The sequence below is a fragment of the Balaenoptera physalus genome, assembly GCF_965194825.1.
Source record: "Balaenoptera physalus genome assembly, chromosome: 12".
Taxonomy (NCBI): domain Eukaryota; kingdom Metazoa; phylum Chordata; class Mammalia; order Artiodactyla; family Balaenopteridae; genus Balaenoptera; species Balaenoptera physalus.
Genome location: NC_138897.1, coordinates 85,670,142 through 85,693,274, shown reverse-complemented (window position 1 = coordinate 85,693,274; position 23,133 = coordinate 85,670,142). Strand labels below are relative to the sequence as shown.

Here is a 23,133-nt window from a genome sequence, read left to right as displayed (position 1 = left end):
CACCAGGGCTCCAACTTCTCCACATCCTCACCAACACTTGTTTTGCACATACATTCTTGTGCCTGTACGGAAGAGATTCTGTTGTATAGATTTTTAGAAATGGAATTCCTGGGTCAAATGCATATGCCCTCCAGAAGGTTGTACCAATTTACACTCCCACCATTAGTGCATAGAAGTTCTTATTTGCCATTTCCTCACCCACCTTAGATAATATTGTACTTAATATTTGCTATGCGGATGGACAAAAAATAGCTCAGTGCTTAAATTTGTATTTTTCTGATTGCTATGGGAGTATCTTTTTGCATTGTTATTGGCTACCCATGTAATTTCGCTATGGTTTAATCAGTTTTCTATTGGTGGACACTTAGCTTGGTTACCAGCCCACTGTGTATGTGAAATGGCCAAAGAGGAGTGTGAGTTTGGGAAGCTATTAGAAATGCGTCCAAAGACAATAAAATGACTACAGAGACATTCAGAATGATAACCCTGAATCATCAAGTAGTTACGCGGGATTTAGGAAGTAGAAAAGTGTTTTACAAAGAGTTCTATCAAAAGTGCTTTAAAATATGAAGGCTTGGTAATTTTTGAAAGCTACCATTTACTGAACATCAACCACGTGTCACCCTCTGTGTTAGGGGCTTTTCATACATCATTATGTCATCATGGCTCGAACAGGCATCCTCTCATTTTACAGTTGTGGAGATGGATTCTGGAGGTGTGCCCAAGGTCACAAAGCATAGTAGGTGAGTGGGTAGTGGATACCAACCCAAATCTATCTGTCGCCCTTGAGAGTGACATCTGAAGTGGGTCCTGGAGCCTTGTGGAGATAGAAGTGTGGACTGCCCGGACCATGACTCCCAGTGTCTTGAATATCCTGGGGCTTTTTGTTTTTGTTTTGTTCTTTTGTGAGTGTGTGTGCAAATCCAGAGTCAGTAAACTTTCAGACAAAGACCTGACTGCAGTTCTGCACAAAGTGTGCGCCGTGACTTCACTAGGAAGGGACTTAAGGGGCTGCTTAGATACAATATATGTATATATTTTAAAAGTGTAATGGAGATCACTGTTTTATTTTTTTAATAAATTTATTTATTTTTGGCTGCGTTGGGTCTTCGTTGCTGCGAGCAGTCTTTCTCTAGTTGCGGCAAGCAGGCTTCTCATTGCGGTGGCTTCTCTTGTTGCAGAGCATGGGCTCTAGGTGCGCGGGCTTCAGTAGTTGTGGCACATGGGCTTCAGTAGTTGTGGCTCGCGGGCTCTAGAGCACAGGCTTAGTAGTTGTGGCGCACGGGCTTAGTTGCTCTGCAGCATGTGGGCTCTTCCCGGACCAGGGCTCAAACCCATGTCCCCTGAATTGGCAGGCAGATTCTTAACCACTGCACCACCAGGGAAGTCCTAGATACAATATTAAATGGCACTGAATCCCCCAACGAGGAAGTTATTCCCCTCTCATTCCCTTGCAATCATTTCATGAAGGAGAAGGTCTCCACGTGGTGCTAGAAAGACTGTAACATCTCTCCAACCCTTGCCGATTTTTTTTTTTTTAAAAAGATGCTGCTGCAAATTCAGAGCTTCAGCAGGTAACAGTGTCTAGGTAGAATTTAATAACATTATTTTTTAAATTATATTTACTTTTATAGTTATCATCTAATTATGCAAGATACCTATTTTTTTCATTCACGCGAATGAAATAAATTTCCCTTTTAAAATAAATTCACAGGCTTCCGATTAAATTGATTTTTAAAAATCAATTAAAAAAATAATAAAATAAATTCACTTTTGTAAAAACCGTGAGTCACTTTATAGAAAACTATAAGCATATGCCGTGTCAGATTGTAAAATAATTGGGCAAAAATTGTGCATAAAGATAATATTCAAATGAAGTTTTGGAGACACTACTCTAGTGGATCTGTAACAGCAGTATCTGGGCTTCACGGGTATCGTTATTTGTTAAGTCTGTTCATGCTTTTCTAGCTTTAGGGTACATCACGGCCCCATGGGATGCTTGTTAAAATGCAGATCCCCAGGACTTTAACCCCAGAGAGCCTCAGTAAGTCCCAGGTGGGATCTGAGATTTTGCAATTTTTTTTTTTTGGCCGTGCCGCACGGCTTGCAGGATCTCAGTTCCCCAACCAGGGATTGAACCCTGGCCACGGCAGTGAAAGCCCGGAATCCTAACCACTAGGCCACCAGGGAACTCTCTGGGATTTTGCATTTCTGATGTAACTGGTCAGCCTGGGGCACTTGTAGAAATTCTGAACTGGATCTTCCAATTTTAGCCCAATACAGATTTAAAAAAAAAAAAATGGGTTTGTGACAGTGCTACATGTGTGTAAACCTGCCATGCTACAAAAATGCTTTTGCCTTTGTGCTACTGTTGTGTTTCCAGGGGCAGAAGCAGTTATAACTAATGTTCAGGCAGCGTTCTAAGCACTTTACACAAGTTGAGTCACTGAATCCTCAGTGCCACCCCAGGAGGCAGACTAGTATTACTCTTATTTTACAGGTGAGGAAACCCAGATCCAGAGAGCTGAAATCCCTTGAATAAGGTCACAGGGCCAGGAGGTGGCAGGGCTGGGATTTGAACCTGGCCATCCGGCTCCAGGTCAGTATTTTTCCCTGTAGGAGCCTCTTACCTCTCCTGGACCCCAGCTCTACTTATGATGATAAAGGATCATCACCTCCTTCAATTCGACATCTTCTTGTCATCCTATCAGGAAATCAGACTTTTTATTTAAAATCAGAAATATATTGATATTTGGATTGAATAAATAAACGAATCAATGACTAGGTGAATGTCCCAGGATTGAGGACGATTCACCTTCTAGCTCATTTGAAACCGGGGACCGGGTCTGTCTTTAAAAACTAAAAGCCAACATTTGTACTTCTTTTGATGAAAAAAAAAAGTGTTCTCAATTTACCAAGAAAACTAAACTGGTACCGATTTATCTGATTCTGTGCACAAAAAGCACAAGACGGGAAAACCTGTGATCTGTCCCACTCAACATTTCTAATTTTCTCCTCCATTTCTTCAGAGAAAAGGAAAGTCCAAAAATCGCAGACGAGACTTGTAAAGGACCTTCAGTTCCATTTTTCTGACTTGGGTACAAAATGAGGCTCAATAAACTCCAGGTCTATACCTTTCAGAAGGCAATCAAATTTTGGATGACTTGAGGCTCATCCAGGATGACGTGGGCAATTTTGTTCCCTCACCACATGCATTTCTTTTTTCTTTTTCTTTTTTTTCCCCCAAGTCACAGATGGGTGCTGGAAGCTGAGCCAACACTGGGCCACCAGGCAAGTTGCAGACAGCTGTGGTGGGGTGTGAAGAGGAGGCATGTTCTGCTTTTATCGGCCAGACAGACGGCCCACGTGTGAACTGGAGGCGGTGGTGGGCTTCATCTCTGACCCGGGCACAACTGACCTCAGCAAAGGTCTGGTACCAAGGTAGGTAGCGTGCCTTGAATATGCACAGACTATGGAACAGGTTTTGTTTTTCCTGCCAGCAGATGCTTTTTTGCACCGTTGAATTGCTCTGGTGGAAGAGAGCTTACAAGCAGGAGCACATGGAAAATGCATGGCCAGGATGTTAGCAATTGCGTCACAGTTGCACTTTGCAAAGGGGTGATCACTTTGAACAGTGCACACACATTCACATGACAAACCATTAAGACTCCGGCCCGGGGAAACAGCATGTGTTCTTTATCAGATGGCTTCCTTAGGCCCAAGCACACTGTGGACTGGAGCCCTTCACACCCATTAAACAAACGTGCGGTTAATGTCTTGATTTTATGAGGCGCTTTAGATGTCCTTTTGATAATGGAGCAGTGGCCTCCCCTCCAAAACAAAATAGATGATTTGCTCATGTGTTTCCAGCTGAGGAGAGCTTGTGTCTGTAGGGGTAGATATCGAGAACAACAAAAGACATGTTAGTAACAGCTACAGAGATTTTCAACTTGTGTGCAATTTGCTCTGTGACATCTGAGGCCAAAAAAGGGCGATTCTCTAAAAGGCAGCTATAAAGCGGTAATTCTCAACTTTGGCTGCATATTAGAATTAGCTGGGGAGCTTTAAAAAATCCCAATGCCCAACTTGCGCCCCAGACCAAAGAAGTCAGAATCTCTTGGGGGTGGGTAGGACCCAGGCATCAATACTTTAAAAAGTTTCCTGGGTGATTCCCACGTGCAGCAAAGGTTCTGAATCACTGCTTGACCTTTTCAAAAGTCATATAGCATTCTGGGGGAAATGATAATCCACTGATATCTCATTTACAAGGGGATGAAAATGGAAGTCCCCATGTAGTGTGCCTGATTTCCAGACTTGATCATCTGCCTCTTTTCTAATTGTTTTGTGCAAGTATTGGAAAGCCTATGCCTAGGGCCTCCGTGGGCCAGGCAGGTACTGCACAGGAGGGAAGGAGCCCAGGTGAAGGTTGGGGGCAAGGGGATTGAAGGGGAATGGAAGGCCTCAGCCTCAGAGTAAAGCAGCCCCTCCGCCCTCCTCCTGACGTTGCCAGGGGCAGATGCAGTCTCAGTGGGGCCAGGCTTTTGAATTTTTCCGAATAAATTGCTCATCAATTTTTTAATGCGAAATATCCCCTTTTAGATCTGTTTGCCACAAATTCAAATTTTAAAACTCCCTGAAGCCAAATGAAACTCACTGCAGGCCAAATTTGGCCCAGTGGGCTGGCTTTTAGTTCACCTAGTTTATATACCTTTTGGGGATTCTTCTTCTTTTTTTAATTGCAGTAAAATATACTTAACGTAAAGTTTACCATTTCAGTCATTTTAAAGTGTACAATTCAGTGGCATTAAGTGCCTTCATGGTGTTGTACGACCATCAGCTCTATCTAGTTCTAGAACCTTTTCATTACCCCAAACAGAAACCCCATACTTTTAAACACTCACTCCCCATTCTCCCCTCCCCCAGCCCCTGGCAACCACTAATCTGCTTTGTGTCTCTCTGGATTTGCCTATTCTGGGTATTCCATGTAAGTGGAATCATACAGATGTGACCTTCTGTGGCCGGCTTCCTTCCCTCAGCGTAGCGTTTTCAAGTTCATCCATGTTGTAGCATGCGTCCGTGCTCCACTCCTTTTTATGGGTGAATAAGATTCCATTGTGTGGATAGACCACATTTTGTTTATCTGCTCTTTAGATGATGGATAGTTAGGTTGTTTCCACCTTTTGGCTCTTGGAATAGTGCTGCTCTGAACATCTGTGTGCAAGTTTTGTTTCAACACAGGGATCAGTCTTCCATAACAACATATGCTCCCATAGCACTGATCCCAACTTTAAGCACACTGTAGGTGCTCATGAATTGGGAACTTCACTCTAGGGTGACCAGGTTGTCCCAGTTTGCTTTGGACAGTCACGGTTTAGGCACTGAAGGCCCCACATCCCAGGAAACCCCTCAGTCCCCAGTAAATGAGGGTGGTTGGTCTTCCTATAGAGGCTGCTGAAGCCAATCAGTAGAGGAAGGACTGACAGGGCCTCTCTCACTCACCAGCATGAGCCTTCTCAAGGCCAGGCCAAATGGTGTAGTGTTTCGATTGTGACTTTAAAAATCATCATGACAAGTACATGTTTCTTGCAGTTGTCTGTAATCACCATTGATTTCAGGCCTCTGTGCTTTGGCACAAGCCGGTACCTCTGTGTGCACCTGGAGGATTCCCATTCCTTCTTTTATTTATTTATTAAAAGATTTTTTTCGTATTGGAGTTTAGTTGATTTACAATGTTGTCTTAGTTTCTGGTGGTCAGCAAAGTGATTCGGTTATACATATATATATATATTATGTATGTATTCTTTTTCATATTCTTTTCCATTATGGTTGATTACAAGATACTGAATATGCTCTACAGTAGGACCTTGTTTTTTATCCATTCTGTATATAAGTTTGCATCTGCTAATCCCCATCTCCCAATCCATCCTTCCCCTATCCCCTCTCCCCGCTGGCAACCACAAGTCTGTTCTCTATGTCTGTGTGTCTGTTTCTGTTTCGTAGATAAGTTCATTTGTATCATAGTTTAGGTTCTACATATAAGTGATATCATATGGTATTTGTCTTTCTCATTCTGACTTACTTCTCTTAGTATGATAATCTCTAGATCCATCTACATAGCTGTAAATGGCCCATTTCTTCTTTAGTCTCAGCCTCAGAATCTCTACCTCAACAGAGCCTTCCCAGAGTCCCTCCCCTTTCCCTTGCAGGGGTCTAAAGCGCTCACCTCCTTTTTTCCCAGAGCATATTATAATTACAGGATTTGTTTGCACGGGTCTCCCCACTAGTCTGTGACTTTCTCAAGGAGGGTGGAATGTTGCTGATGCTTTTGTCTGGCCAAATATACCCTCTCTTCTTCTGTAATAGCATTCCTCTTTTCCTTTGGGGGACCAGCCCTCCCCTAATCTCATACCACGTGGTTTGGGTAGAGTTGATGCCACTTCCTACAACCCAGGCCTGGCCCGTCCTCACATTCCACCCCCTTGGCCAAGGTGACTGGCTTGGGAGTAGGTGGCCCAAACCAGGTTAGTGCACATTCACTCCTGCAACTTATGTTGAAACTAGCTGGAACTAAGTTGCAATGAGTTAGAACTTCGTTGGAACTAAGGAGAAAGGGACTCTTTTTCTCATGGAGTTGCTAAGCTCTCTGTTACCATCTTTGTCACCTCCTGGGGAAAAGCCACCTAAAAACGAAGCCAACACAGAAGAAAGCAGAGCTGAGCGATGGGGAGAGAAAAGGATGGTGCCAGGCCAGAGCAAGATTCTTCCCCTTCACCTCCTGGTGATCTGAGTCACTTTTTTTGTCTAAACTGGTTTGTGTTGGGTTTTTGTCCCTTGTAACTAAGAGAAAACTGAAGAATGCACTGTCCCTTATTAATCTTTAGATCCTGTGCATGTAGCATTCTCCCAGCACATTGCAGGCACTCAAGAAATGAATGTGTCAGTACTTTCCTAAGTACGCCATTACGATGTTTTTTTTTTCTTTTTCCAATAATGAAACAATATCGATGCAAGGAGAGTCAGGAGGGGAGGATGTAGAAAAGTTGGAGCCCTCACACACTGCTAGTGGGAATGTAAAATGGTGCAACCACTATGGAAAACAGTGACAGTGTCTCAAAAAGTTAAACGTAGAATCACCATCTATGCTAATTCCACTCCTGGATATATAGCCAAAGAATCGAAAACCAGAGTTCAAACAAAAACTTGCACACAAATGTTCACAGCAGCACTATTCACAATAGCCAAAAGGTGGAAAAACAATATCCACCAAAAGATAAGTGGATCAATAAAATGCAGGATATGCACACAATGGAATATTATGCAACCACAAAAAGGAATGAAGTACTGACACATGCTACAGCGTGAATGAACCTTGAAAACATTATGCAAAGGGAAAGAAGCCAGACACAAAGGGCCACATACTGTATGGTTCCGCTTACATGGAATGTCCAGAATACGTAAATCCATAGAAACAGAAAGCAGATTTGTGGTTGCCCAAGGCAGGGGGAGGAGGGGAAATGTGGAGTGACTGCTAAACCTGTACGGGATTTCCTTCTGGGGTGAGGAAAGCGATCTGAAACTAGATGGTGGTGATGGTTGCACAACATTGTGAAGGGACTACATGTCACTAGCGGTGAATTTCATGTTATGCATATTTTTCAACAGTAAAAACAAAAGAATTGGGAACTTCCTCAGGGCTGCTGCAGATGGATGCCATGCAGGTTGTTTCCTTCATAAGGTGCCCAGATCGGAGTAAGTCTGAAATCCAGACCGTGCTCTGCCCCACAAGCTGTGACCCCTGGTCCCCTTGCAGAGCAGATGCCTTTTTCTGATTCACACAAAGACACCATTTGGGCTAATGCAGAACTTCATAGACAAGATGGCATGAGAAGTAAGCAAGCTCGGTTGATGGCATCACTTTACTGCAATTTTCAGTCCTCCTCAGCTGTGTATCTCTCAGAACCCGGAGAGTGCCACAGTCCGCGTCCTTTTCCATCCTGAGGGTGCTGTGTCTGAAAATTCACAGTGCATTGTTCAGTGCTTAATTTGTAAAGCCAGCATAAATCACTGGACTAATCATCGTCCATTACGATGAGCTCAAATTATCTCACCATCAAGAGAGTGATCTGGTTGTTTTGCTCACATTGGAAAATTAAAAGACAAAGAGGCAAAAGGCCAAAAGAACTCTAGAACAAGTCAGTTTTCTGATGTTAGGAAAAATTCACAAGGTTAAAGATAGGACCTTTCTGCTTGCACTCATCAAAGGTATTTTTTAAAAAGCCATTTATGTTTTGGGGATCAATGAGTTAGAACAGAGCAATAATAATCCTCTTGCAGCTATGAAGATTTGGTTGTGTCCTGGGGGCTAGTGTTCTGAGCTTTTTCCCCTCCTTGAAGAAGTCAGTAGGAAAAAAGGAAAAAAAAAAAAGCAATGCCCTGGGAAAACAGTACATTGGGCTTCTTTAAGGACAAGTCAGTGGTAGTTTTTTTCAGTTCCAGGGTCATCGACCACCCCTCTACCTTTGAATCTGCTGTTTCCCAATTTGCGTCCCCATTCACAATGCAACTTAGAAAATACTGGGAGCAGGTCATTGCTAATACAACAGGATGTGGAATGAGACTCTTCCTATCAACCCAGGACTACAGCTAAAGCTTCGAAGGGAGGGCAGTGGGTAACGATACTCCATCCTTCCATTAAGAGGCAGCCAGACTGGTCCTCTGACCATCAGTAACCATCAGCCTCCCGCCGATGTGAGACAAGTTCAAGATTTTATCCAGAGGAGGTTTTTCTGACAGGTCTTTGTAGGGGGTTTTCTTCTCCCCTCCCAACCCCCAAGCCAAGAGAGGAGAGTTCAAAGAAGAATCACCCATGAGACTCATGAGACTGGGCGCACCGAGGGGGAGCGGCTGGCATCTCACTGCCCGCTGAAGGCTGCCTGGGGTGAGGAGAGCGGGCAGCAGGGCAAAGGTGCATCCTGTTTCTCATGAGCTAGAGCACATATTAGACTTGAGTCATCCTGAAAAACTCACCCAGCCTGCCAGGCAAGGGGCCCTCAGATAGAGAATGTAGGGTACTTCCCGGGGTGTGAGTGGAAAAGGGGTGTGCGAGAGGTCACAGCGTGTGCTTTGAGTCCCCACGTGGTCCCCACGGAGGTCTCCGAAGATCCCGCAGTTCTGCCCCAGGTGAAAGAGGCAGCATGTGAGGGCTCATCAGGATATGGCGGGGGCGGGATCTGACGCGCAAGCGAGAACTATACCTGTTCTCGCCTGTTCCGAGGCCCCTTGTCCACTCATTCCTTTGCTCCTGTACACCAGCAAGGGGAGCTGGAGAGGAGGCAGGAAAGGACACGCCTGCCTAGTCTCCACCCTGCAGATTCCTGAGCCATCTGTGGTCAGACCAGAGGGGCGGGGAAGAGGTATCACACTGGATGTGAGAATGAAGTTTTGGTTGGGCTAGAATGGCCTTCTAATATTTAAATTTGAGACTGTTCTTATAGTTGAAACTAAAAGCTATGGGATCTAATGAAGTATTGCCAACTTCAGCTCATTCAGTAGCCCAGTAACAATAATTTATTTCCACTATTGATGAAGCTACTCTGAGACATTCGTCATTCAGAGCTAGAATGCAGTTTCTTTTTATTTCTTTCTTTATTTTTGGCTGCGTTGGGTCTTTGTTGCTGCGTGAGGGCTTTCTCTAGTTGCGGCGAGCAGGGGCTACTCTTTGTTGCGATACGCGGGCTTCTCTTGTTGCGGAGCACAGGCTCTAGTTTGCACGGGCTTCAGTAGTTGCGGCACGCAGGCTCAGTAGTTGTGGCTCATGGGCTTTAGAGCGCAGGCTCAGTAGTTGTGGCGCATGGGCTTAGTTGCTCCGCGGCATTTGGGATCTTCCCGGACAAGGGCTCGAACCTGTGTCCCCTGCATTGGCAGGCAGTTTCTTAACCACTGCACCACCAGGGAAGCCCTAGAATGCAGTTTCTGAGATGAAATACAATTCTCATCAGTTAACTCCCAGGCAGGGAGCTGCTTCTGGGGGACAGGGAAACCACAGAACTTTCAGCAGTCTTCTAGGGCTGGAGAGACAAAACCAGGGACTTGAAAGGCTAATATCCCAGAGAGAAGGAGTGGGGGGACAGAAAAATGAGCTTGATAGATGGCAATATCCCCCTTAAGACATTTGGCAGATTCTGAAACAGTGCAGGCCAAGAAGCTAAGAAACCAAGTAAAAAGTTCCTGAAAAACAGAGCAGAGGAACTTCCCTGGTTGTCCAGTGGTTAAGACTCCATGCTTCCAATGCAGGGGGCAGGGGTTCGATGCCTGGTTGGGAAAGTTCTGCCTGCTGCACGGTGCGGCCAAACAAACAAACAAACAAAAACAGAGCAGAGTTTCCAGCAGTCTTGCCATTAGAACTCAGGACTGGCGGGAGGGGCCTCGGTGAACACCTAAACTTCTCAGTTGGAAATCCTGAAAGGCAAGGCCTTAGAAGTGAAGGCCAGAGTTAAATGGTGTCTTATCAAAACTGCAACCCAGCCTCCATCCAGCTCAGCCTCTGATTGGATTAAGATGGTCAGTCCTCATGCCATCTGTCTTGCAGAGAAAGGGTGAGCCCTCTCCAGAGTTAGATAACATCACCTGGAGACTCTAGATATTATTTTCTTGCACAGACATTGTATGGCATTCAACAAAAATTACAAGGCCTGCCAAGAGACAGGACCAAATCACTGAAAACAAAGAGAAAAATAGTCAGTAGAAATAGACCCCACAGGTGACCGAGGCACTGGAATTAGACAGGGGCTTTAAAATAACCATAATTAATATGTTCAAGAAAAACAAAGCAGAAGGTGGAGAAAATGGATGAAAAGAGAATTTTACCAGAAAATTGGAATCCATAAACTTCATAGTCCAAAAGATTGAGAGCACAGAGAACACACTTGAGCTCCTCATCGACAGGGGGATTTTGAAAATGCTGGTTCAGCTCTATACGGGCCATGAAACCCTACAACCCACAGTCTGAGAAAAAGTTTGCCATCACGGGTTGTCATTCTCTCTACTTCTTAAGTGGCTTCCTTTAAGGAACACATAATGTACCCTGAGCTCTTGAGTCTACTCTGCCCCATAAGCCCAATCCCTGGAATGGAGCTCTGTTAAAGAGGTGCCTTTTGCTAATTATCCTAAATACATCCTTTGGGCAATGTGTGCTGGGAGTACTGTTAGTTAAAATGGTCAGGGAGATGAAGCCTATTTGAGTTGACACTAAGTGACAGGAGCCAACCAGGAGAGGATTAGGGGGAAATTTGACCTGGGCAGAGGGGACATAGAGTACAAAGACCTCTGAGGCAAGACTGTGTTTGGTGATTTAACCTGGGGATAACAAACTTTTCTGTAAAGGGCTAGATAGTAAATATTTTAGCTGTTCCAAGTCATACAGTGTCTGCTGCAACTAAATTCTGCTGCTATAATGCAAAGGTACAGACACATAATAAATAAATGGGTGGTAGTGTCCCAATAAAACTTTATTTATGAACACTGAAATTAGAATTCCTTGTTAATTTTCACATCACAAAATATCCTTTAGATTTTTTCCCCAACCATTTAAAAACGTAAAATCCATTCTTTTCTTTTTTTAAATTTTTATTGGAGTATAGTTGATTTACAATGTTGTGATAGTTTCTACTGTACGGCAAAGTGAATCAGTTATACATATACATATATGCACTTTTTTAGATTCTTTGCCCATATAGGTCATTTTAGAATATTGAGTAGAGTTCCCCGTGCTATACAGTAGGTCCTTATTAGTTATCTGTTTTACATATAGTAGTGTGTATATGTCAACTCCAATATTCCAATTTTTCTCTTCCCTCCCTTTCCCCTTTGGTAACCATAAGTTTGTTTTCTACATCTGTGACTCTATTTCTGTTTTGTAAGTAAGTTCATTTGTACCATTTTTTTAGATTCCACATGTAAGTGATATCATATGATCTTTGTCTTTGTCTGACTTCCTTCACTCAGTATGACAATCTCTAGGTCCATCCATGTTGCTGCAAATGGCACTATTTCGTTTTTTCATGGCTGAGTAATATTCCATTGTATACATGTACCACATCTTCTTTATCCATTCCTCTGTCGATGGGCATTTAGGTTGCTTCCATGTCCTGGCTATTGCAAACAGTGCTGCAGTGAACATTGGGGTGCATATGTCTTTTCGAATTATGGTTTTCTCCGGATATATGCCCAGGAGTGGGATTGCTGGATCATATGGTAGCTCTATTTTTAGCTCTTTCAGCAACCTCCATGCTGTTCTCCACAGCGGCCGCACCAATTTACATGCCCACCAACAGTGCAGGAGTCTCCCTTTTCTCCACACCTTCTCCAGCAGTTGTTTGTAGCGTAAAATCCACTCTTAACTCTGGGACCATAGTTTGTTGATATAAGGGGGGTTAGGTAGGCTGGGATCAGACCATGCAGGACATGTAGGACATGGTAACAATCAGATTGAAGCAAAACCCCTTTCACTCTCCAAATGTAAAGCCACCCCTCAGGGCAATTGCAGGCCGGGGTGACAGTTCTGGGAGGCAGCTTCCTACAGCTCATGGGAGATCACCAGGTTTGTTTCATTTTCCCCCAGTAGCAAGAGACGACAAGCAAAAAGGCAGGAGCGCGCGCACGCACGCACGCACACACACACACACACACACACAGCTAGAAAGCCAGAGAGGACGTGCCCAGGTTCACGCTGACGTTTCTCCAGCATGCACTACGGGGTTTAAAGTTGGACGCACACCTGCTCCCTGCGGGAGTGCACCTGCTGAGCCGCGCTCCGGCCTCGTCTCGCGAGAGCGGTGCCGTAGTAGTGGCCCCCACCCCCACCCGGCCACTAAATCCCTCTCCCCGCCCCCTCGGCCCAGCCTCCGCGCTGTAGCACAGTCCCTGCCATCTCCACCGCCCCCGGGAGCAGCCTCGGCCCGCCGTGCGCGCTTCCCCCGCGCCCCCGCCCGCCGACTGCTCGCTCGCACGCCCGCCCGGTAGTAATTTCACTTTGCCACGCGAGCTCCGCATCGCCTAGAAATCCCGCCCCCCGCTCCCCCTGCCGCCGCCGGGAATCGTCCCTTTTCCCGGCCAGGTGCGCGAGCCTGCGCGCTCCTTCTCCGCCTCCTTCGGCGGGTCCCTGGCGAGCCGGGGCCGGGGCCCGGCGGGGGCGGATGCGCGCACCGCGCCTCTCCACCAACCCGCTCCCCTGCAGGTCCTTTGCTCTCCATCCCTCGCCGGCGCTCCCTTGCTCCCCCCCCCCCCCCACCTTGATTGACAGGCAAGATGTCGGAGTGGAGCGAGGCAGGAGCGAATGCAGCAGCCGTCACCCCCGGAGCCCGGCGGCGGCAGCAGCAGCAGCGCGACGACGAGCCAGCAACCAGCCGCAGTCGCCGCCGCAGCCGCGGGAGCAATGCAGACAGCATCTTGAGAACGCGCTAAAGCACCACAAACGGTGGACAATGCCGTGTCACTGCAACTGGGAGGGGGGCAAACCAGATTTTTTTTGACATAAAAGCCAGCCAGCCAAAAATATATAATTTTGTCCTTCACGGAGCCGGTGTGTAAAGAGTGAGCGCTGTTTTCCTTCTCCTCCTCCTCCTCCTCCCCCTCTCCCTCCCCCCCTCCTCCTCTTTTTCCTCCTCCTCCTCCCTAAGTGTACAGACAGCATCACATCACCTGGTTTGCTTCTGAGAAGCAGCATCTCTCCTTTTCAGGGACCAGAGACTCAGAGAGAGGAGACGTTCTCATGAAGTCTGCTTGATACCCCAAAATAAAATAATAAATTTTGGCTCTTGTCCCCTCCTCCCACCCCCACCCCCTCAACCCTGTGTGAGATGTTGGGTTTCTTCTTCATGAGACATTGTTGAGAAGTCGCAGTGGTTGGAGAGGCGTAGGGGGCAGACTACCTCTACTCCCCCCACACCCCCCTTTTTTCTCTCTGGGAGGAGGAGGAGGGGAAGGGGGCTTGCAGAGCAAGCGATGGATGAGGAAAACATGACGAAAAGCGAGGAGCAGCAGCCTCTGAGTTTGCAAAAAGCCTTACAGCAGTGCGAGTTGGTCCAAAACATGATAGACCTGAGCATCTCCAACCTGGAAGGGCTTAGGACCAAATGTGCTACTTCCAACGACCTCACACAAAAAGAAATCCGGACCCTGGAGGTAGGTGTTGCCTATGGAAAGAAAGCCATCCTTCCTTCCCTCCCCCTTCTCCCCCACCATCCCCTTTCCCTTGATTCTGTTTGTTGGGGGTGGGGGGGGCGGTGGGAGGGTAGCAAGGTGGGCACGATTTGGTCTCCTGTGATTTATCTTGCAAAGCCTGCACTGGGTGTCCCTTTACTGTACTGCTGTCGTCGGCGCTTGGCTGGGTGGTGGGAGGAGTAGTAGTAACTGTTATTCTTTATTATTATTCTTGCGGCTGTGGTTATCATTCGCTTCCTCTTTGAGGAGTGAGTTCTCCCTTTTTTCCGCTTGTGAATTTGTTTATATGCCACGGGGGCTTGCTTGTGTGCTGGGTAAGACATTAAGGCGCTGCAGAGAACCCACGTGACCTTGCGCATTCTGCAGGTGGTCAAAAGGTGCTTTTTGCTCGCAGAATGGGGCTGCCTGTAAAGATAGACCTCTTCTTTTTCGGCCTCCTTCCCAGCCCCCCTTTTGCTCCTTGGATTTGGTTTGTTTGTTTACTTGTTTGTTTTCAGTAATATACATGTCAGGAGGCAAGATGCATGAAAAAGAATTCCCCATTGAGCTACCCATTTCCAATCAAATCATTTTGATGCAGGGAGCTGTTGCAGGCCTGAAACGTGTTAAAAACAAAACAAAAAAACCCCAAAAACCCCCCCAAAACCCCAAAACAACCCTGGATCAGCACACACAGGTTGTGTGGGAAAATACTCTGAAATCTTGGTGGGACCGTGAAAAAAGGGGTCGGGAGGAGGAGTTATCTTTGGCGTGTTGTAACATTCTCTCCAACAGAACTTGAGGGGGAGTTTGAAGCAATTTCGTGGGGGGGGTGGGGGTGGATGCAAAGTTACTCAGAAAGAAGATGGCAGAAATTATTTCTTCCGAAGGCCATCTGGTCAAAGGAAGAAGGTTTCAAGAGCTTTAGAAAATGCCTGGCGTCCACGTAATCATTGAGCATCCACGTTGTTCGAAACATCTCTAGGGTTCGACTCACATCCCTCCCTCCAACCGGCCCCGTGCTACGCATGGCTTGATTAAATTTGGGAACTCCCATTAGCTGGCACTTGCTGAGGGTGGTGGCCATGGGGCTGGGAGCAAAGGAAAGTGGTTCTCCCTGTGGTGGGGCGGACGTGTGCAGAGCTGGGATGGCCACTAGTTTCCAGCCCGTGTGTTTCCAAGGCCTGAACTCTTTAATCCCTACTGAATCTTTTAGCCCTTGTGCCCCCGTTCTAGTCTGGATGAGCACCTATCTCTGGTTCACTTTCAAGTCTTCCTTTTTCCTCCGTGGTTTTAAATTTGGCCGCATATCAGCAGGCAGGAAGGTCACCAGTTTGAAAGTGGAGTTAGTGTGTGTGTGTGTGTGTGTGTGTGTGTGTGTGTGTGTGTATTGAGTATACTGTTTGCTCCCCTAGAATGCATCTCTGTGTGCACCTGTCATCTGGGAAAATGATCGTCAGAAATGAAATAACGTAAGTATCAAGGGGTAGCAGAGGCGTGGGAATTCTGTGGGGAGGCACAGGTATTTTCTTTCTCGGAGCTTTGGAGAACCGTGTAGGCTAGGACTCCGCTGATGGAAGAAAAAGTGTGGGATGCCCTGGCCCAGCCTTCTGTCTCTGTCTGAGCAGTGCCCAAGAGAAGATCCTGTTCAGAATTGCATGCTGTAAATAAATAACCCAAAAGGGCCACCGGAGGTCTCTTCTGTTCCTCTGAGTCAGGAGTCCCAAATGCTAGTTTGTGTATTACTATGCAAGTTTCTCCAGTTTTCTTTTCCTCTTTTCAACATGCTCCATCCTCTGAGAGCCCCCTGGATCATGGTGATTGTTGCAGTGGGCCACGGATTCCATTGCTTCTTTTCTGCATAGTGGTTTTCTTTTTAAACTGGGGGATGTGGGCATTGGTATGGTGGGAAGTGACAGTTACTGGGAATGCATCTGTTGTTAGTTTCCTAATCCCAGTATGCCACAGAGTGTGCCCACGACTTTATCCATATTGCCCAAGAAAGGATCTTGAGCAGTTATGCCAGTTTAGGCTTTCTAGGTCTCTAGGGCTAGGGTGGGGCCTCTGAGGAGGGGCTGATGCCTTAGGGTCCAGCCAAGTCCTGCCAAACCTCACATAGGTTTTGGATCCACAGTTGTTGTTGTTTTTAAATCCCAGCAGTTGTCAAATTTTATATATCAGAACCACCTGAGGGAGCTTATTAAAAATGCAGATTTTCAGCCTCTAATCCTAGAGATTCTAATTCAGTTGGGATTGGAGGGCGCCTAGGTATCTGCATTTAGTAAACAGTCCAGGTGTTTGTGATGCATGTTTTCATATTGACACTTTGAGAAAGACTAATCTAATAGGAGATAGAGGCCATATTTCAGCTGTTAGATGATGACATCTCCCTGCTCACAAACACTAAAGAAAGTAGTAAATTGAACAGATCATCCCTGAAAACCTTGCCTATACCCCTGTGGAAACAAAAAACATCTGACATGGACTTAGTATCCAAGAAGCGTACTTTCATGACGAGGGAGACAAGGCTAATCATGTGTATGTGAGATAATGATAAAGTCCAAACAGTAATATGGGAAACAGCACGTGGGTCTGTTAGGAATGTGTTCAGCTGCGTGAAATGGAAAATCCACCCAGCGTGGTTAAGCAATTAATGGTTTATTTTTCTCAAGTAGCAAGAAGTCTGGAGGTATGTAGCTGCTTGAGTTGGCTCAGTGAGTTAATAACATTGGGGCTGATGTCTTTGTGAATTCTCATGGCCTCTTCCTTATGGCCACAAGATGGCCCCTGAAGCTTTAGCCATTACACCCCACGTTCAAGGTAGGGAAGAGGGGGACCAGGTGAATAGGAAGGAATAAAGGCTTCATGTCTTTGTTTGGCTTCCGCAGGACACCTCCTCCTTCCTACCCCTAAGGTGATGTTTCATTATGTCTTCTTTGCCACAACTGGGTCAGGTCGCTTGTCCGAGCTGCAAGGCAGTGGGGATGCCATCATGACTGGTCTAGATAGTTGCAGTCTGTTTCCTGGGTTGACCTGTTGCTACTCCATACAAAATCAGGGTTGTGCTAGCCTGGAAGAAGGCATGAAGGGACATTGGGGGGCCAGCCAGCAGCGCTGGCCACAGTATGTTACCAGGAGTTCCTCTGGCAGAGAAGAAAGGTCATGAGTTTTGGAGTTAGACCGATGTAGTTTGGCATTCTAGCTTTCCTACTTACTTTATCTTGGCCTAGTGATTTAAATTTTCTGACCCATGGTTTCATTTTTGGCAAAATGGCAGTGAAGGAATAACATTACCTACCTCAGAGGTGGTGGTAAGGATGAAAAGAGGTGAGATTTTCAAGGGTCTAACGCTATCTGTAGCCCAGTGCCTGCAGGTGCTAAATAAATGATAGCTTCTTTGATGGTGATGATTAGCATTACATGGTGTAGAGTAGATGACACGGAAGGGAACAGCTCAGACTGGAGGGAGAGAAGGATCTTGAGCAGCATTTCCAAAGTATGTTCTGTGGAACCCTAGTTCTATAGAACCCTAGCATTATCATTCTTTCAACAAATACTGAAATCCTGGCACTGTACTAGATGCTGGTGGTCAACAAGTATTCTGAAGACAAAATAAATCCCATGGTTAACACATTTGGGAAAGGTTGAGGTAATCAAAAGAGATAGGTATCTTGACTGCAGGACTTCTCAGAGCCTTTAATGTGCTGTATTTGTACATTGTGACTCCAAGAGAGGGTAGCGTCTGCGGTGTTTCCTTTTTCCAGAGACATCTCTTGGGCTTGATGTTCCATAGAATGCACCCAGGGAAACATGTGACGAAGTGGTTAGGGAAGCACCCTTGATTGGGGAGCTGGGGACCCTGAGTGGAGTGAGATATGGGGAGGGTTTAAATTGCAGCAGGTTGGGGGAGCTCTCTGGGCCAGAACAAAAAACCGGATGGAGGCATTCTCCTGCCTTCAAGGGGCAGCTTACAGACCGGCTGGCCCAGAATGAAGAGTACCTGGTAGAGTGTCATAGGAAACGAATTCAGGTTACAAACTCCTGGAGCGTAACTTAGTATCGGGAAGTCAGACAAACAAAGTTTCATCCCTTTTAGAGGGGAGATAGAAATCTTCAAAGGTTTTGGAGTGAGTACAGTTAAAAAGTTGTTTAAAGGTTAGTCTGATGGCAGCCTGCAGCAGGGACCAGCAAACTTTTTCTGTAACGGGACAGATAGTAAATCGTTGAGGCTTTGTGGGCCATGTGGTTTCCATCACAACCACTCAGCTCTGCTGTTGTAGCCTGAAGCAGCCACGGACAACCCAGAAATAAACGTTTTCTAATAAAACTTCATTTAGGGTCCCTGAAATTCGAATTTGATACAATTTTCACGTGTCACGAAATAGTATTTTCCTTCTAATTTTTTTTTGACATTTAAAAATGTAAAAACTATTCTTAGGATTCAGGCCTGAAAAAAACAGGTGGTGGGTCAGACTTGGCCCGTGGCCTGTAGTTTGCTGATCCCTGATTTATAGGGTGAGAAATGAACCTGGAGGCACAGAGGCCATCTGAAAGGTGAATGAGTGGCACTAGGGCTGGTGGGCACTGGCCACGTGCAGCTGGTACTGAGTTGGGTTCTATTTCGGTTAAATTACAAGTGGAGGTAAATATCAGGATTGGGTTGGGGGATGGCTAAGTAACAGAATCTCCTATACAGCAAGGGTGTTCTAGCCATCACGTATCAATTATTTGTTCTTTATCTGTTCCATCTCAATTACAGATTATGGTCTGAGAGACCATACCTAGACTTAATTAAGTTTGGGAAACCTCAGACAATAACGCATTATTTTCAGTGATGCTGTGGGTTGGGATTGGCTGGGCAGTTCTTCGGCTGGTCTTGCAGACCAGTACTTGTGGTCATCTGGCAGCTCCACTGAGGCTGAATGGTCCAAGATGGCCCTATTCATGTGGCTGGTGGTCGGCTAGTGATTGGCTCAGGCACCTCAGCTCTCTTCCACATAGCCTCTCCAGCAGGACAGCCCAGATTTGTTTCTTTCTTTCTTTCTTCCTTTCTTTCTTTCTTTTCTCCCTTCCTTCCTTCCTCTCTCTCTCCCTCCCTCCCTTCCTTCCTTCCTTTCTCTCTCTTCCTTCCTCCCTCCCTCCCCTCTTTCTTTCTTTCTCTTTCTTTCCTTCTTTCTTCCTTCCTTCCTTCCTTCCTTCTTTCCTTCCTTTCTTTCTCTCTCTTTCTTTTCTCCCTTTCTTCCTTCCTTTCTCTCTCTCTCTCCCTTCCTTCCTTCCTTCCTCTCTCCCTTCCTCCCTCCTCCCCTCCCTCCCTTCCTTCCTTTCTTTCTCTCTTTCTCTGTCTCTTTCTTTCTTTCATTGAACTACAGTTTATTTACAGTGTCCAGATTTCTTACGTGGTGGCAGCAGCAGTGTTCCAAGAAGGCAAGCTCCAATTCATAGCCTGTCTTAAGCCTCTGCTTCTGTAACTTTTGCTAACGTCCCACTGGCCAAAGCAAATTATGTGGTTGAGCCCATCGTCAATGTGGGACTTAGTATCCAAGGGTATGGATTGCAGCAGGTGTGGTTCATTGGGGGCCAGTGAACAATCTAATATAACTGAATCACAGCTATGGAAAAAATCCACAGTAAAACCAAAAGAGCATGGGAAAGAGAGGACGGCATGGGATGATCAGCAAAGGCCCCCTTGGGGAGGTTTTACTGACTTGAGGAAGCAAGCCATGAAATATCTGGGGAATGCGCAAGTCAGAGGGAACAGCAGGTGCAAAGTTCTTGGGTGGGACTACGTTCTACATGTTTTGAGAACAGCAAGGAGACCACTGTGTTTGGCGCAGGGTGAGCGGGGAAGGGATGAGGGGCACAAGTGGGAGGCAGACGCAGGGCCCCAGTCAGAGAGGGCTTGGCTGAGATACTTGCACTTTGTTCTAACTATGCAAAGGGTGGGGGACTGACTTATTTAAAAGCTCCTTTTGATTGCTGCAGGGAAAGTAGACTATAGGGAATAAGAATGGGAGCACGGAGACAAATTGGGAGGTTAGTATGGGAGTCAAAGCCAGGAATGAGTGCTTTTGACTTGAGTGATGGTGGGGAGATGGAACAAGTGGCTGGTCTCAGACGGTCAAGTGCATGGGGGATGCGCATGAATCGGATGTTGGGGGTGGAGGAAAATAAAGAACCAATGATTATTCCTACGTGTTTGGCCGAAGAACTAAGTGAATGGTGGTGTCATTATTTGAAGTGTGAAGACCGGGGGTGGATTACGTTGGGCTTGACAATGAAGTCCTGTTTAGACATTTACGTTTGTGAAGTAGACAGTTGGGTATGTGAGCCTGGAGATTTGAGGAAGGCTAGAGATATGAGGTTCACTTAACATGTCAGGAACATCTTTTCATCTTATTAAATAGTATTTTTAATGGCTGCATAGTGCTACATGGCCGTTGCATAATTTATCTAACTTATTTAATTCTGTCAGATGTGTATGTTTATCATGTTCCATTATTATAAATAATACTGTAGTAGACATCCTAGTGGCTTGTAGTAATCCTTGTCTTCGATTCCTAGAAGTGGAATATTGTTGGATCCAAGGATATGCAAAGTTTCTGGACTTTTGATAGGTTTTGCCAAATTACCTTTCACCCACAGTGTGGGAAAGGGCCCGTTTCTCCGTATCCTCAGTCTCGATTTATGTTTTGTTTTATTTTTTGGTTGCCTGTGCTTTGATGACCAAGAGCTCTGGGTTAAGGAGGCAGTTGTCTTAGGCCCAAATCTCGTCTTTCCTGTTTGCACTTGGGAAGGACCTGGGAACCTGTGTTGGTGAGAGCAGCACATGGTTTTCCATGCACAGCACCCAGCCTGCGGCGACCCAGCCTCTGCCTCGTTCTCATAGAGACATGGGTGGGACGTGGTCTCAAACTTCTGAGTCAGCGGCAAGAGTTATTTCTGAAGGGTTCTCTACCCGCTCTGGGGTTTTAGGGTGGGTTCTACTAGGGAGCTCTTATCCTTCTTCCAATGGGCAGGACACTGAGGGCTCTTCCTCCTCTCCCTGAGGACGGGTCATTTTCTGGGCTCCTCTCTCCACCCCCCTCGCCGGGCTCCACCTTTTGGGACCTCCCTTCCCCCTTGCTGCTCTGGAGCTGGGGAATGGAAGGTGTTCCAAAGCTGAGGAAGCCGAGGGGGACATGGCAGCTGGGAGGGAGGATGGAGAAGCTGAAGGGTGGGGAGGGAAAAGGGACAACAGTGGGAGAAAAGGCAGAGTGTAGCGTGATTTTCTTGGGCAGGGTTTCTATGACCCTTGGAATGTCTCTCCAGTGGGGAGTGACCGTAACTGTAGTTGTTCCTGTTTTACAAGCCAGTGGACTGAGGTTTAGAGTCACTGATCTGACCCAAACTGCAAATTCAGGCAGCCATGGATCCAGGAAGAGGTTGGAGGTTGACTGCTCCTCCCCGGAGTCCCCAGAGGTGGCCTGGCCTGGAAGAAAAGAAAGCAAAGATGAGAGCAAATAGAGGCGAAGGAGGAAGCATAGGTGATAAGGGCAATGTGATCAGAGGTGAGAGCTGTGGGATTAATGAGAATCCTAACGATGGAATACTGTCACTCATGTGCTCTCATTGGTGACCGTGCCAGATGATGATTGAAGAGAAATACAGAACTGATGGAGACAAAGTAGGGCATCTACAGAGACAAGGAAAGATGAGAAAAAGAGAGGGAGACATTTTATTTTTTTTTATTATTATTTTAAAAAAAGGCTTATTTATTTCTTTTTGGCTGTGCCGGGTCTTAGTTGCAGCATGCATGTGGGATCTAGTTCCCCGACCAGGGATCACACCCAGGCCCCCTGCATTGGGAGCGTGGAGTCTTACCCACTGGACCACCAGCCAGGGAAGTCCCCAGAGGGAGGCATTTTAGACCTGAGAGGTCCAGTATGCCAGCCACTTGCCCCATTGACTATTAATCAGTTGAAATGTGGCGAGCTCTAATTGAACTGTGCTATTATTATAAAATACCCACCAGATCCCAAACTCTTAGAATGAAGAATAGAATGCAAAATATCTCATTGGTATTCTTTTACATTGACAACATGTTGAAATGATGCTATTTTAGATATATTGGGTTAAATAAACTATGTTAAAATTGATTTCACCTGTATCTTATTTTTTCCCTGAGGCTATTAGAACATTTTAAATGACACAGGCAGCTCACTGTATATTTCACTTGGTCAGCGCAGCTCTTGAGCATCGAGGTGATTTCTGTGTTTTGCCGTAATGGAAGTCTTGTTCTTGATAAAGACTGAAAGCATGGGCCCCCTGGAGTTTCTAGGCAGCCATCGATTAGAGCTGTGGATGCGTTCCAAAGATGGATGCCTTCGATTTCCCTGGACCAGGAGAAAAATGAGATGAAGACTCAGAAATAATAACATAATTGAGTCCCTGGAAATTTGGGTGGATGCTCGAAGCAGTAGAGCCAAGAAGTTGGGAGGGTGTGGGCTACACAGTAAGACTGCTTGGATCCCAGTCTGAATTCAGGACCTACTAGCTAAGTAACCCTGGGCAAATGAGCTCTCCTTCCTGAGCCTCAGTTTCCTTGCTTATAAAATTGGGACAGTGTTTTACATGGGGTTGTTACGGTGATTCAATGGAATCATGCATTTAAAAAGCCGGCCAAAGGGCCCGGCACATAGCAAATGCTTAATAATTGTTAGCTTTGGCGGTTTTGATGATCATACTCTCTGTAGCTTGTCATAGTGAGGTTAGGGTGCTTCAGCCCTGAGTGGTGGATGGGGTGTTTCAGCCATCCAGGGAGGTGCCAGTTCATTTATTCGGTCATTGTTAACTGAGCCCCCAGTGTGTGAGAAGCAGGGAGAAGACAGCAAGACGCGAGAAGGCGAAGCCCTTGGAGGCCTTCTATGGGATAATGGCACACCTGCTGGGCTGCAG

At 46.2% G+C, this 23,133-nt stretch overlaps 1 protein-coding gene across 13 annotated transcripts in view; it reads left to right on the top strand.

Moving 5' to 3' along the window:
* KSR2 (kinase suppressor of ras 2) overlaps positions 1–23,133 on the top strand; it is a 435,324-nt gene that overhangs the window by 17,567 nt on the left and 394,624 nt on the right. For 7 of the 13 annotated variants that reach the window (XM_082416773.1, XM_082416774.1, XM_082416781.1 and 4 more), the window contains 2 exons: positions 2,501–2,599; positions 3,249–14,181. In XM_082416773.1, coding sequence (XP_082272899.1) covers positions 14,002–14,181 — 180 coding nt within the window. In that variant the 5' untranslated portion in view covers positions 2,501–2,599; positions 3,249–14,001. Of the gene's footprint in view, positions 1–694; positions 744–2,500; positions 2,600–3,248; positions 14,182–23,133 lie in introns of all 13 variants that reach the window. The other 6 variants (XM_082416782.1, XM_082416777.1, XM_082416771.1 and 3 more) reach the window with 4 other exon arrangements.